General features: G+C 41.7%; 1 protein-coding gene across 2 annotated transcripts; it reads left to right on the forward strand.

The window, feature by feature from the left end:
* Positions 1 to 645: 645 nt before the first annotated feature.
* PLEK (pleckstrin) lies at positions 646 to 15,805 on the forward strand. 2 transcript variants are annotated; one of them, XM_027663065.1, is made up of 9 exons: positions 646 to 710; positions 3,205 to 3,360; positions 7,206 to 7,387; positions 8,498 to 8,589; positions 9,232 to 9,416; positions 10,595 to 10,699; positions 12,261 to 12,344; positions 13,230 to 13,299; positions 13,883 to 15,805. In XM_027663065.1, exons 2-9 carry the CDS (start codon positions 3,211 to 3,213, stop codon positions 14,020 to 14,022), a joined length of 1,008 nt encoding a protein of 335 aa, XP_027518866.1. In that variant the 5' UTR covers positions 646 to 710; positions 3,205 to 3,210; the 3' UTR covers positions 14,023 to 15,805. The 2 variants fall into 2 exon arrangements, with proteins under 2 accessions (XP_027518866.1, XP_027518865.1); XM_027663064.1 differs by lacking the exon at positions 646 to 710 and adding an exon at positions 979 to 1,151.
* The last annotated feature ends 51 nt before the right edge of the window (positions 15,806 to 15,856 follow it).

Below are 15,856 nucleotides of genomic sequence, written 5' to 3' on the forward strand. Positions count from 1 at the left end.
GAACCACTAAATAGGCATCAGTGAGGAATGTCTAGAAAAGCCCTCTCTGAGGGCTCTGCTAACCCTCTGATCCTCTATCACAGAGCTTGTCAGACTTCTGTGTACTTCTGAGTAAAGGCTGAGACAAACAGAGGCAAATGGACAACCAGAATTTCTGTCTGAAAAAAGTCCCTATTTGGGGATCTTACAAGTGGCAGAGGTGACAGATGGAGTCACCCAGGGCTCAACCCTCATCTGAATGGGCTTAGCTGCAAAAGTGATTTGTAGTCTTGTGCTTGGGAGGACACTTTGCTCTTGGAAACGAAGCATTTTCCTTATTGGCTCCCATACATTCCCACTTCCTTCTGTATGGGGAAGAGGGATTGTGACTCTGATATATATAAAAAAATTATGGGTTTGCCTTGTCTTTTCCCAAATATAGCCAAAGGAGCTCTGCAGAAAGTAAGAGATGCTTGTAGAAAGTGACACTTTGCGGTCGGTGCTTTATGTCATGCTCTGGTCTAATCCATTTATGCCTGTTTGACAGCTGACCTCTCTGGGAGGCCTCAGCACCGACCTCCAAAACTGATCAAGTCTGACAAACAAATTTCCTGTGTCAGCAGAGGGTGCATCCTCACTAACCAGGCGAGGACCCTCCAACTTGCTGGCAGACTCCACATGCTCACCTGCTGGGAATGAGATTTTGAGGAGAGGAAGATGTGAGAGCACTGATGAGTCAGAAACCTGTCTCTGAGATACTTTGGGCACACACTGAGCAGCAGCACAGTACTCTGTTTTTGTTTTGGTAGAGTTATATATTTGCAGAGCGGGCCTGAGCACCAAAGTGCTTATTTAATTTCCCAGGATTCTGTCATCCAGGCTGGCTGTGTTTGATACGATGGAGTGTTTTGTCAGGCTGCTGCCCATGCTGTCAGAGGCAGGCTATAAATACACACGTGCTTCTTGCATTTCCCTATCTCTCTCGGTCTGTAAGAGGAAATGGGCTTGTGATTAGCAGTCAGAGGAACTTGTGAAATGACACAGCTGTACTGTAAAAACACCCCGGCCCACAGACTGTGCTGCCAGAGGAACTTTAACTGTTAGAGAGCAGGATTACCCAAGACATGGAGCGAGAACCGACACGCATAAGGGAAGGCTACTTGGTAAAGAAGGTAAGTGGGCAGTTTTGGACTGAGTGGAAGAGAAAACTAACTCTGAAAAGGCTGGGGAGGTGTAGGGAAACATGCTGTGAAAGTATGGCAAAACAGGTAACAGCTGGAAATAGCCACAGCCTACTTTATTGCACTTAACTGAGTTAAACATCAAGGAAGAATAGTGAGATGAGAGAGGGTGGATCACCTTGGCCTGGAGACAGTGTGTGGGGTCATGGGCACATCCCTTCTTTGGGAAGGCAGTTACTGCCCCACTGCTCTGTAGTTTTTTGTGGTACAGCCTATAGGATAAAGCCTTAATTTTTACTGAAATTGGCCGTGGCTTCCACTGGCACAGCGTGTCAGAGTCCAGCCTTCAGGAAGTACTGGACTTGTCTGGTTATGAGCAGAAATACTGTAACCTGTGGTAAACCCACAAACAAAAGGAATTTGCAACAGTTCTTATCATTTTAATTGATTTTTTTAGCAGAAAATCAACCCAGTGGGTAAATTTGGACTCTCAAAAATGGTAAATTTGTATGGTTTATTAAAAATAAAAGAAAAATAATCAAAGGAAAACAGCATTCAACCCACATGTGGTACCCAGATGAAACTCCTTTTTGTTGTTTCTCCCTTCAGCTGAGTTTTGAGAGAACAACCAGAACAGTAATTTTTTTTTGTAGGGCATCTTGTGCTTCCAGTGAGGGCTGCAGAGGCTGGAGGAAGGTCCAGGTCCTGCTTTTAATAAGATCTTGGCTGATGATTTTCCATCCCTACCCTGTAATTGAATGTAAGGTCTGATTCAGAGTGAAAAAGCCTTCTCATGGAAGGTAGAGCAGAAAAAAAGGATGTGATAAGCAACAGGTTCGTTTGAAGAATAAATCAAAAATGACTTGGTATGTCTCTATCCCATTCACTCCTGCAGAAATAGAAAATGCAAATGTAAATAACTCTACCCAGCTCTCAGTTTTAAGAAATCATAACAAGCTGTTTTCACAGCACAACAGTGGCTGCCTGGCTTCTACTCCAGCTTTAACACTGCTCAGACACCATGGTCTGAGTAGGACAGGGATGCTGTGAATAGAGATGTGGCAGAGGGAGGATAAACTTGGGTCTCTCTTTGTAACAGAAAGAGCAAGGGGAGCTAATATTTTTGATGAATGGTCTCTGTTTTGGGGCCCACCGATGCTTGTTGTGCTTTGGTTAAGTCTTCAGGGGAACTGTTGGTTTGCAGAATATCTAAGTGTTCATTTGGCTGAGCACTAAGTCACCTGGGTATCTGGGATTGTGACTGCTGTTGAAGTTGGCTGCAGGCAGGACCAGAGAGGTTGTGTGGCTGGAGTGCAAAAGTCTTAGTAATTCTAGCAGTTAATTGTGCTCAACACAGAGAAACATGTTGTTTCAGTCTCTGAGAGTTTTGCTGTGTGTTTCACTCTATGTAGAGTCCAGACTTGTCTTTATTTCTGTATTTCTTGCACCTAACAGCTGTGTTTCAGGAATAGGAAGCAAAAGCTTTAAAAGGTGAAATGAAGCCCTTCCATTCCTCACCACTGCAGTTGGAGGTCTGAAGCCTCAGGCCCTCAAACTATTCATTACTCTTACAGTTTGTTCTTAAATGGCTAGAGATCCTCTGGGATGTGTGCTTTCTTATCAGACAGCCAAGCCTCAGTGACTGACTGTATTGTAGCATCAAGTCCTAAATACAGCACAGTATGCTTGCAGTCCTAATGTGAGAGTTCACATTTAGAAATTTTGAGGGTTGTTCACAGTAATGCCACTACATCATCTTGAACACAGTGGCTGGGGCTAATTGATACTGATGAGAAACATCTGCAATGTAATTTTGGAAAAACTCGTGTCTGGGGTGACTGCAAGGGGAAATTAGTGGTGGTCAGATGGATAATAACATTTATCTTCATGTAAGATGGGTGTGGTTGTGGTATGTTTCCCTTGAGACACTGACTCTAGTTACTTCAGCATCAGCCAGACACTTTCTGGGAGGTCATATCTTCATTGGATACCATGTGAAGAGTGATTAATTGAACATAATATGCACAGTGATTTATTGTTTCAGGGCAGCATGTTTAATACCTGGAAGCCGATGTGGGTCGTGCTCTTAGAAGATGGAATTGAATTCTACAAAAGGAAGGCTGACAACACTCCCAAAGGGATGATCCCACTGAAAGGGAGTTCTATAAATAGCCCATGCCAAGATTTTGGCAGAAGAATGGTAAGTACTTATTTTGTGACAAGGTTTGACAGTATATTTATGCCCCTGGAGGCACTGAGGGGGCAAAAGGCTGGTGGTCACAAATTCCTTGCACTCATCCCAGTGGTGACTCTCACTTGTCTCAGAAAGTCACAAGCAGGCTTGGACTTGTGTAGTACTTGACTTGAAGGCAATTCAAGAGGACTAATTCAGAAAGTGTTGGGTGTTTTTTATTATTATGGATTTTTTTTCAATCTCTGGGTCTATCAGAGAGCAGAGCTAATTTTTATTGGTGTGAGGACACTTCGCAGCTGAATGTCAACAAATTCCTGTATTAAATATAAATCAAACTGCCACAGAATAAAGCTGTGGGAAACCATTTCATGAGCAGTGGAAGCATTTATTGTCAAGGAACAACAACTGGCTTGCTTAGACAGGAAGGAGATAAATGCTGTTACACACATATTTTGTTATAGTGCTCCTGAAAAATAGTTGTTGGTAAAACAGGATTTCTAGTATGAACAAAGAATCATACCTTTAGTCTGTAATTTGTTATTTTGTCAACTTGATTTCATCAAATAGGCATTACATCCCCAGGAATTCCTCTGACAAAGGGGTCCCCCAGAATCTGGAAAATTATCCAATTGCAGTTTAAAGCAATTTACCATAGGATGCCTTACTGAAGATAGAAGTCTCTAAGAGCATTAGAAAAATAGGAAAAAAAGTCTAAGAGACTGCATGAAACAGCAAAGTTCACCTCTCATTTAAGTTGAGAGAGGAGAATTAGACCTGTCCTTAGGTTTTGTGATAAGTGGAGTCAGTCGTGTCAAATTTGAACCTGCTGACTTTCCTTTTGCTCTCTTTTCTTTCTTCAACTTATTTCTTTTTTTTTCTTTGTGCAGAACTCACATTTATATGAAAAACCCCACCTTGATTCTTACTGAGTCTCATCCATTGAGAGAAAGGGACTCTTAAGTTATACTGAGGTAGTACAAAAAAAGGATGGTGCAGAGAATAAAGATTGCTGTTAATCCTGTGCTAATTATCTAATTAACCCTCAGCACAGCACTCCTTACTCTATACATGAGGTATGAGCCATGGGGAGAAGGGTATTATGTTCAAGAGTATCACATATCCTGCACTGCAATGGTAGAAATGAAGTTTTTCTCACAAACCATTCCTTTCCAAACAGTTTTGTCTGGGGTTTTGTTTTTTTCATTTAACTCCCAGAAAGGCACAGCTATCAGTATTGGTCCATAATAGTTGCTTGGAAATGTCACTAACAGTAACACACTTAACAATAAAGGAAAAATAATTCACCAGCATATGTGCATTCTGTAAAACAGGCAGAGAGGTCTGAAGTATCCCATGTCTGCTGAAGGCAAAGAGAGAGAGATCCTCACCTGCCCAAAGGGCTGCTGATGTACCAGTCTGCAGAAGATGCATTTCATCTGTATGGAAAAGTGACAAAGTCTTTGAGGATCATTCCTTTGGCTGCAATGAGTTTAACATTATGCTTCATTTGACACTATAAGTTTACCTAATGAGCTTTACATTATGTTTCATTTTAGTTGCTGGGGTCTTTTCTGAGGGAGAATAAAGGCAAGAGGAAGAATCTGAGGTTGAGGCACCCAAAATACCTTTTCATAAGTAAGATCTGATGAAGGATTTGCTGAAGTCAGTGGGAACAATACAAACAACTTCAGCAGGTATCAGAGCAGATCCTCCTTATGGAGCTGGTGACGTTTTTCAGAAGTCCATAGACTAATAGCCCTGGAGATGTATTTTCTCTTAAAATTTGCATCACTCAAACAGTCAAAACTTCAACATGCTCATTCACATGAGCAAAGCCATTGCTGGGATTGTTCTTGAGAGTGGTTACTGCCTGACATGATTAAACCTAAATTTCTGCATGTATTTCTTGAAAACAAAGTATCTTCATTTTTGCATCTTACCGTTTGCAGCTTTACTGTACAGCTGAATCCAGTGCCTCTGCATTCCATCCTGGCTTCTCATTGGTTATGTGGTCAAAGCATACAGTTATTCCTCTTATGGGATTAATTCTGGTTCTTAGGTGGTTTCCATACATTGATTTCATATGGCTAAAAATGAAAGTATATTTTTAAGACAGGAGTTCTGTAGGGCAAAAAGTGGGATAATTCTCATTAGGTAAGCTTTAAGTCTAGTCTCTCTTGCACCCAGTTTGGAGCATGGACTATTGGGCCACGAGCTGACTTTTATATTTCTCTGGTTAGATTTCAGTTTTATGAATCAGCTTGTGTACCTGCACCAGGGCCTCACTTGAAAGCTCAGAGCACATCACCAACATGCTTTGTTTAGTAAATCAGCTGCAAAATGTAGGCACTGAGGGGGAAAGAAGCAATACCGGATTTGTTAAGCAGAGACAAAGCCTGTCCAGAAGAGGCCACAACTCCATATTTTGAGATTATATTTCAAAATGCATTCACCACTGTTCACTTTTCTTGATTTGGTGTTTTATCATTGCTTAATGTAATGTTGATTATGCTATACTTCAGCTTTTTCTGTTTTCCCCATGGCTTTTCTTTGGATAGAGTTATCCTGTATGGTTTAATTTTCTCAAAAGTGCAAACAGATATGTATCCTCAGAGGGAGGCGTGGTCACTTCTAGGATAGGACACTCAACCTCTTCACCAGCTTCAGAGGAAGCCTGAAAGTCCAGCTTAGTGGCCTAGCTTTCTAGAAGCTAAAGTTAAGAGAAAGGGCTTTCCCAGTCTCCTCTGTGTACTGGAAAAGATGGGTGTTGCTGGAAATCTGAGCAGTGTCAGACAAAAAATGGTCTGAAAAAAAATCCAATCTGAATTGGATTTTTGACTACCCACTCTTTGTAAGTTTGAAATCTCTTCCATGAAAGTCAGTTGGACTTATGCACAATTTCAGGGTGTCAGAATTTTTCCTGTTGACCATAATCTGGAAGATGCATGTGAGGGATGTTCAGAAATGTACCATTTACAAATATGGGCTTCAGTAGACTCATTCAGTGGGTTGGTTTTCTAGCACAAGTACATAACAAATTAATTTCACTTATGGGAGAACTATATTTTAGAAGTGGAAACCCTCTTGCCTGAGTAATTAGAAATTAGATCTAGATTTTCCATCCAAAAAGATCACTGGATGGAAATGAGTTCAATCAGTGTGAACTTTATAGGGTAGTTTTTTCATTTGTTTGGGTTTTTTTTTCAGGTTGGTGTTATTTTTTTCTCTTTAAAACTACCTTTAAAAGATCTTTTCTCATTTTTGGGAAATACAGTCTTTTCATTGTTGCTAGTGTGTTTATAGGCAGTGATCCCAAGATCTAGCCAAGGGTTGCATGTACCATCTCTCTACTAAGCCCTTAAATGTTTTCTAGTCTGCAAACGTACTCAGCTACTCTCCAGTGTGACTGTGACCTTTTCTCTCCTTGTGAGTCAGTAGCTGAGCAACATGATGTGGGGTATTTTTGCTCCTTCAGACTGTTCACATGTCTCTAAACACTAAGACAAATTTACACCCATTGTAACTGCAAGGGCTGAGTGCTTCAGCCTTTCAGCTGTGTTGAACTTCCCAGCAAAAGTTACAATCAGCAGCTATATCAATGCCACTCACCTTGGCTGTACTGGCAGCATCAGGATCACTCCCATGGAAGTACACAAAAGGATTCAGTTACCTGCAGTGCTTGTTCATATTTTTCTTCAGAGCTTTTATAGTTTAACTGTGGCTCTAAAGCACTTTCCATAGTCCCTTAGGCACAGGTAGGCTGTGTGTCATGGAGGTACTTGGTTAATCATGACCAACTGGCTACACCAAAGTAATTTTGTTTAAAAAAACCACCTAATTTATCATTTCAGTTCGTCTTCAAGCTCACTGCAGCCAAGCAGCAGGACCACTTTTTTCAAGCGGCCTACCTGGAGGAGAGAGATGCCTGGGTGCGGGATATCAAGAAAGCAATTCACTGCATAGATGGGGGCCAAAGGTTTGCCAGAAAATCCACAAGAAAATCTATCAGACTGCCTGAAACAATCAACCTGAGGTTTGTTCTTGTAGCTCTGCTCCCCTGTGTACTTCCCTCTGCAGGTAGCTGGCAGATATGTGACTTAGGTCTGGAAGAGCCATGAGCGTGTCCGTCCATGATACCTCATGATTTCTGAAAGACTAAAAGTTTCAGTGTGTACAGTGTAGCAGAAATGACCCAGCAATCAGAACTGGGAAGCTCATTTTTAAAATGTCACCGTTTACCCACAGTATGCTTATTTATCAAAGGATTTTGCTGATAAGGAGATTTCTGGGCACACTGCAGTACAAGCGGAGACCCCCCAGCCAAAGTGTGATTCTTCCAGGAGAGGCATTTTTATACAATATATAATTTATTCCAGAGAAATGCTGATGTTGGCCTAGTTTTTGGATGGTAAGGGAAGTGCACTGCCTGCCAGAGAACATGGAACTGGCAAAGGGAGAAGACAAGATAAAGGGCACACACAGGAAGCCATCTGTTAGTACTTTAAAAAGGGAAGGACAACTTATTTTCTGCCTCTGAGAAGTAAATACCAAGATACCAACAAACCTGCAGTGCTCCCTAAAAGACAGTAAAACCCTGCAGGGCCAAGATCCAACTCAATCTGGCTTCACAGGCTTCATCAGAGCATCAGGCCAAAGAACTTAGCCTATGATATTTAATATTTGTCCTTCACTGATGTTACCTGTGGCCTCTGAGAGCAGGAAGGCTTTGGGAATGTCGCAGTGACAGGTTTTCTGCTCAGCTCAGGACCTTTGGGGGAAACACAGAGCACAGCAGTGAACTCTCCTGCTTGCGCTGAGGCCATGGGACCCTGGGAACGTGCCTCAGCAGTGGGTGTTCCTCTCTTCACAGTACAGTCACCACAAGCAGTTGCATTCTCAAAATAGGGGGATGTGGTGAGCCATTTGTGCCCTCCACCCCCGGCTCCCACAGCTGTGACAGTGATGTAGTGATACCTCCAGGCTTTTCAACTTGAATTTTTCAGGAGATGAAAACAAGTCATGCCCCAGCTCTGCAGGGAGCCATGTGCCAACCAAACACAAAGACCCCGTGAATGACAATGACATACAAACCGGCAAAACCTTTTTATTTGCTAACAGTTTCTGTGGTTCTTTTTACACACAGCGCTTTGTACATCTCAATGAAAGATCCCGAAAAGGGAATAAAGGAGTTGAAGCTGGAAAAAGATAAAAGAGTGTACAATCATTGCTTTACAGGTAAGGAGCTCTTGTCCCTCTTCTCCATACAATAAAGGGAGCACAGCACTAAGAAGCTAAAGATAGATAAAATAGCTCTAAGCTCTGTAGAACAGAGAAGTCAGGAAGAAAGTCTGGCAGATATTTTCTTGACCAACCCAGGAAGTGCTCATAAGATGAATCTTGACAAAGTGTTCAGTTATGACCATGGTAAGCAATGGAATTTAACCAGTGTCAGGAAGATTGAAGTAAATCGTTTGAGTAGATTGTTGTGTGAAACACTGAACTCCGGAAGAATTATTCCATTCTGAATTTTTTATCACCAAACAGTGTCACATTGTAATTCCTGTTCTGCTCCAAGTCAAATCTGTGGGTGTTCAAAAAAACATGTAGATGCAGCACTTGGGGACATGGTTTAGTGGTGGACATGGCAGTGCTGAGTTAATGGTCAGACTGATCATCTGGGAGGTCTTTCCCAACTTTAATGAGGCTGTACCTCCCTGGATGACCCAGGAACCTTCCCAGATTAGCTCCCTGTGTTGCCGCTAAGAACCTTTCTCAGGAGATTGATGCATAGATAGAGTAGGCTTGTTGCCTCTGTATTTTTAGGCTTCTTCAGGTCTGTCTTGGTTTGTGACTGATATTTTGTTGCTTTGTAACCAGGCACCTGTGTGATTGACTGGCTGGTGTCCAGCAACTCCGTCCGAAACCGCAGAGAAGGTCTCCTGCTCGCCTCTTCCCTCCTGAGTGAAGGCTACCTCCAGCCTGCCGGGGATACATCCAAGGCTGCTGCTGAGGGGCTGTCAGACACCCCCTTCTTAGATCTCAGTGATGCCTACTATTACTTTGTGAGCATTGCATTCTGTGGCTTTTTTTATTGTCTCAAGACTTTTCTTTGCTTTTCTCAGGCTTCCTGTTGGGCTTTTTAAATCCTGGAGGAAAGATTGTTCAGAAAAGGGAGATCCATGTTAATTGTGTTTGTGATGTTCAAAATGAGCTGGCTCACTTTAATAGTTGTATCTGGGACTTTTTTTTTTTTTTCTAACACCTTTCTAAGTGTGAATTGAGTGCTGAGACCAAGCTGGGTTCTTTTTAACTTAGACTCTGTTCCTGGTAATTGCACTGGTGGCCAGAATTTAACCATTGGTTTCCCTGATGATTCAGTGGAAGGGAAGAGTTATTCATTATCATGGGGCTTCATAGAGTGACACAAGCTACAAACCCATTTTTGTGCAGAGCCATCAAATCTGACTCCATGTGAGTGTGCACACACATGCAGTTTGCCTATGAGCAAAGAAGCAAAAGTTTTTAATAACCCCCAGTAACACCTGTCCTTGTTATCATACCCAACCTTTTCCATTTATTGCTTCATATTCTGTGGGTTGATTTGAAGAACTTGCAATGTCACAATCACAGTCAAATACTGTTTTAAAGACCTTTGGCTTATTGACTTAATGCTAACAAAAAAGTATGCCTTCTGTCAAGTAAACCCAGGTAAATTGATACTACAATTCTATTTAAATTACCACATAGAATCACTTGACTTCAACAAAATGACTCTTCCTTTACTTCAGTTATTTTCCTAGAATATATCTGTGATAGGGAGACTTTAGGTGTGCAGCAATGGAAGCAGAGACACTGCTGGTGAAGGCAGCCTTTTGACCACCACAGTTTGTGATGGCAGCCCATGTGTGCTCTGCTTGCTTTTGGGCTGTTTCTAGTTCGATTCAATACCAATGTGGTGTGAGGAGGCCACAGCAGGTCAATGTCTGAGCTGGTGTCATAGAATTGTAGTCCTACTTCTCACCAAAATGGTGCCACGGTGATTTGGATTGCTCCTCAACTTCACTGGGAGGTTTTTCCAGTATAAGGGTTGATTTTTTTTTTCTTTTCTTCTTTTTTCTTTTTTTTTTTTTGGATGGCAAAAAATCAGGGTGAAGGGAAGCCAAAGAGAAGCCATATTGGTACATGTACATAAGCATTCAGCTGCTGTGTAACTTCTGAATTTTCTCTTGTGCCCTTGCAGCCAGACAGTGGGTTTTTCTGTGAGGGATATTCCAGTGATGATGATGTGGTCCTGAAAGAGGAATTCAGAGGCACAATTGTCAAACAAGGATGTTTGCTGAAACAGGTCGGTATTGCCTGTGTTCCATCCTGTCACTAGGATGATACTACATGGGTACAAGATTACTCTTTTACACCCAGAAACTTTAGAAAGAAGAGAAACTACCCTATGTCATCTCCTTTGCACAAAGAACACTTGCTGTAGCATGGCAGCAGGAGCCTTGCCCAGCATTGCAAGGTTTATTACTCTTACCACAAAATAAAACAATTGATAGCTTTAATTAGGAAAGAGTGCTAATGCAGGAGATGTGACAAGTCATTGGTACAATGCAAAATTGAACTTAGGTAAAAAGGCTGCCACTCCTGTGTCTCTCTGGACACACAACTGTATTCAGTTGCCAGTTTTCACAGGCTTTTTCAGCATACCTGAGCAAAGGAGTTGCTTTCAAGCACATTTGATGTGTAAGACAGAAGATAACTGTATACCTTCCTTTCCAGCAAAACTTTAAGCAATCAGTGAATGTCATGGTAAATGTTTTACTTTCCAAGGCCATTGCAAGCAGATATTAGTGAACTGAAGGCAAAACCAGGATTCTTGAATGAATAGAATGGTTCAGGTGGAAGGGAATCTACAACAGTCATCTGTCCAACTGCCTGACCACTTCAGGACTGACCTGACTTATTGCACTCTTTGAGCACTCTCTCTCTAAAAAAATATTTCCTAATATTGAATCTGAACCTTCGTTGTTACAATAGTCCTCAAGGGCTTAAGAACCTTTTGATGGTGCTCACATGTATTTCTCTTGCTCAATCAGATTACTCAAAAGCAATGGAAGAAATTAGACCCACGTCTTGCTGTTCTTTTACCCTGTCACATTCACATCTTCCTAGTTAGCAAGAGCTTCTTTGCAAACAGTGTAGCTAATGGAGAAACTGGTATTTTGAAATGCTGAGAGGAAGTGATTCATGGCAATCTTCCACCAGTGTTAATCTGCATTCGGTCACCCTCAGTATGTTGTGGGTCACTGCTTGGGAGGGTCACTGCTTCTGCTAAGAATGGTTTCAGCAGATCTAGACTTTCCACACCCATCCTTTCAGCCTTGAAAACAGGCAATTGGGCACCACGTCCATAGCAGAGAGTGGTGTTATTTCTGCTTGAGCTTCTCAGTCATGAGCCCTCCAGGGTGCTTAAGCCAGATAAGCATTTTTTTGTTGTTGTCTTTGCAGAGAGAGAAGGACTTTCAGCTCATTCTTACCAGTAGTTCAAGGTACCTTCCTGCAAGGCACTTAGCAGCTCTGTTTTCTGGCAGGCATTTAAACCCAGGTCTCGCAGATGTCATGTGAATGTCATAACTACCAGACTATGTGATGTATTTAGGGGAATCTCCCATGTTGAAGCTCTTCTGCTTTGTACAAAAAAAAATAAAAAGAGAACAGTGTCATAGTCCAGTTGTTGTGCAAAACATTGGAAGGTAGCAAAGACAGGTTCAAGTCCTAGTCTGGTGAGTATTTCCTGTCCAAAATATTCAGGTTTTTTCCCTTTTGTTTTTGCATGTTCTCTCATGTGTGGGTAAACTCTGTATGCAGGTAAAGCAGTTAATGACATTCCTATTCTGGAATTTTCCTAGGGACATCGGAGGAAGAACTGGAAAGTGAGAAAGTTTGTTTTAAGAGATGATCCTGCATATCTTCACTATTATGATCCTGCTGGAGTAAGACACATTTGATTTATTTCCCTGTTTGTTTTAAAGCCAGTCCCTTGTAGAAATATCTGAATGGAGTATTTATGTGGGAATGTGTGACAGGGAATACCAGGTAGGACAGTGAGATTGTCTGTGCTCCTATGGGCTAGACATCCTCTGAAAAAGCAGAGTGAAGGATGGCTTCTGGGCTTTGAAGTCACTGTGGCAAATGCCACCCAGACCTGGGGACAAGTAATACTGAACTGTACTCTCACCTCTTATCTGTGATTAATTAGAATTAATGTGTACTCTCACTAGATCAAAACAAACTCAGTGCAAATGACCTCAATACAGTAATTTTGCAGTTTATATTTGAGCAAATATTGAGCAAATATGCTGTGTCAGGCTGAGACAGGGTGTTCCATTCCTTGTATAATTCTAACAGGCCAAACCCTGCCCTAAGAAAGGATGAAGCAGTGCTATGGGCAAAGAGTTCCCCTCAAAAACTGGCATTTGGGTTGATTCAGCCCACAAGTTTTATCTCATCCTGCACTGTGGAGCAGCAGAGCTGTTATGGGTTACGGATGCTTTATGCTGTGCTGTCCTCCTTGGTAAAGGTAGCCTAGACACACTGGAGAATCAACGCTGAGGAGTGTCTGACCTTCCTGTTCCCATGCTAAATACTCTGCAGATCCTGAATTCTAAGTCCTCAGAGTGATTCCCTATTTATTTGCAAGTCTTCCCCCTACCACGCCCCTCACCCTCTGTGTCACACACAGACTGAGAACCTCCTGTTTTCCCGGGCAACATACTGATTAAAATGGTTTTGTTTCTGTTCTGGAACTGTAGCCAGATATGAACATGCGAACAGTTTCAGAAGTGTTGCATTTCATTTTTATTTCATGTCCTCCTCAGGGAGAAGAACCATTGGGAGCAATTCACTTGAGAGGCTGCGTGGTGACAGCAGTGGAAGATATGCCAGACAGTAAGGAACCATATCAAATGAGCTGTGTAATAAGTTTTTGGTACATTCTTTCAATCTGCCTGAAATCACAAGTGTTTTTCACTCAAAAGCAATACATGCACAATGATTTGGTAATTCTAATACATGGTAATTCTAATAACTCTTCTGTTTGAATTACTGGGTAGGATACTGTGGTAAAGGCAGCAACAGGGAATTTTGTGTTTTGTCAGTTTTTTGGGGAAGGCTTGTCAAAAGGAAGATGCCATCCCTGTGTTAGGATAACTGGCCTTTAGACAAAGTAAGCCGAGCTTGATCGTGGGAGGGGAATGTGACTTGTCTGCAGGATTGCAGATCCTTCCATGCTTTGAGAACAACTAACAAGAGACTCCTGAATTTGAAATGTGCAGAATTTGTGGGTGGTTTCTCTGAGACAGAGATCTGTCTCTTGGCTCAGTCTTGCAATCTTGGACTCAATCGTTGTGAAGGCCTGATCAGGCTCAGATGCAGAAAGGAAGGACATCTCCTTGCAGTGTTTAAAGGAGGAAACATTTTAAGTACAAGACTTTATTCTCTCATAGCTGACTTTTTTATTTCTTCCTTGTAGCCAAGAAGTATGATGTTGACAACATCCTCTTTGAAATCATCACAGCAAATGAAACCCACTATTATATGCAAGCAGCCTCATCCACAGAGCGTTCAGAGTGGATCAAAGCAATCCAGACAGTTGCTAGGACTGGAAAATGAAGATGACCTGCCAGGGGGAAGACAGACAACTAAAACTGGTTACTCAAAACAGAACAGGAATTTCAGCATTTCAGTGAGAAAAAGCAATATCATCCAGAGAGGTGTTCTAAGGCTTGTGGGTTGGGGGTGAGGACAGGTAGGAATTTTCAATTCTACAGTGGGCACTAACAAACTAACATTTTTCCACTTGTGTTATGGTAATATTTTACTAAATTACAAAATAGAACATTAGTGTGTGCTGCTTAATCAGCCTACCTTGAGAAGGTTGTACTAAGTATCTTTCCCTGCTGCCACAGCTGAGAGTGAGAATTTCACCATTAACAGAGGACAGTCATGTCACTGCCTCTCAGGAACTCAATTCGTCACCCTCCATTCAGCCTGTATTGTGTTTCAGGATTTTCATGCATTTCGAATTCTTCCTCAGACAAGCTTTACACTCTCTCCCTTACCAGATCTTTTTCCTGCTTGTTCACCTGTACAAGTAATGTCATAAATTAAAGGAAAGAAATCAACTCACTTGGACACCTGATCCACTCCTTTATAATCTGTCAGCATTTAGGGAGGGAAGAACACAAGCAACTAGGGAATCACCGTGGGGAAAGCAAGTACAGCCCAATGACAGCAGTATGAGGAAAAGTCTCTTCCCACAATATTTCAAACATGAAGCAAATTCACTTCAACTTCTCTATCACCCAACTTTGATATTTGCTAAATTTCTCCACAAGAATCTGCAGTAGTACCATTGTATCCCTTTGTTTAGATCTGCAAAGCAGTTGCTAAAGTGTCATGTACTGTAGTATACTTGAATTAAGAATCTTCCAGAAAAAGGGAAATGATCCATGAACTGGTTACTTGAACTACTGATTGAAGTGGGTTTGACCAGCTTTTTATTTTTTAACCTCCAGCAACATACTCAGTCCTTGATTCTGTACCTTAAGAGGAACCTTGTGCTTGCTGTAACTGAAATAAATGTTATTATTTGACAGGATCAGTTTACCTGATCTATCCTTGTATTTTTGTCTGACTGTATATCAAACAAACTTCTAAGTCTTAAACTCTAAACAGGAGTTGAAAGTCAAGTTCATGTCAGATTTTGCATGTAGACTGTTCCAAGTGCAACTTCAAAACTTCTAAACCTCAGTTTGTAGACCTAATAAGGTACCTTATCCTTTAAAATTCTTATTTGGATCTCTCCAGTCTAATAATAAACCTGGAGCTAAAGTTTCTCTTCAATTCTGCTTAATCATACCTGTAGCTGAGCTAATGAGCCTGAAGTTCTGTTGCCTTGTGTTATTTATCCCAAAGAAAACACAGCCTTTCAGGGACAGCAGGCTGGGAGACAGTGGATCATCATGTCCATCTAAGACAGCTGGTGGAAATCAGCTTCTGGCAGGGATTTCCTGTTGCTTATGCAAGTTGACAGGGTGGCTGAAGCCTGGTATGTCCTTCTGAGGAAGGAAGACTCATGGTGAAAAGATACACTGCTTTCCTGGCCTGCTTTCTTGATAATTGGTGCTTGTCACTGCCTATTTCTGCTTTCAGAGCTCACTAACCCAAAAATACCCAAGGGCACAGGAAAATAGAAAAAACCCCACCCCTCGAAGCAAACAACAGAAACTTTGTCCAGCTTACCAAAGGAAGGATGTGACTGCCACTTTTTAATAAAACTAAAATGTTTTAACAGTCTATGGCCTTGTCCTTTTTCCTTGTGCCCTGCCCACCTGTGAATGGTGTTTTCTCAGGCAGAGGATGCTCATCAGTGTATTTATGGAAGAGCTCTGATGTTTGTTCCAGACTATATTGATAGGGTCTCTAATCTCATAGGCAGTGCTTT

Source organism: Corapipo altera, unplaced genomic scaffold, assembly GCF_003945725.1.
Source record: "Corapipo altera isolate COAL_440 unplaced genomic scaffold, ASM394572v1 94, whole genome shotgun sequence".
Lineage (NCBI taxonomy): Eukaryota > Metazoa > Chordata > Aves > Passeriformes > Pipridae > Corapipo > Corapipo altera.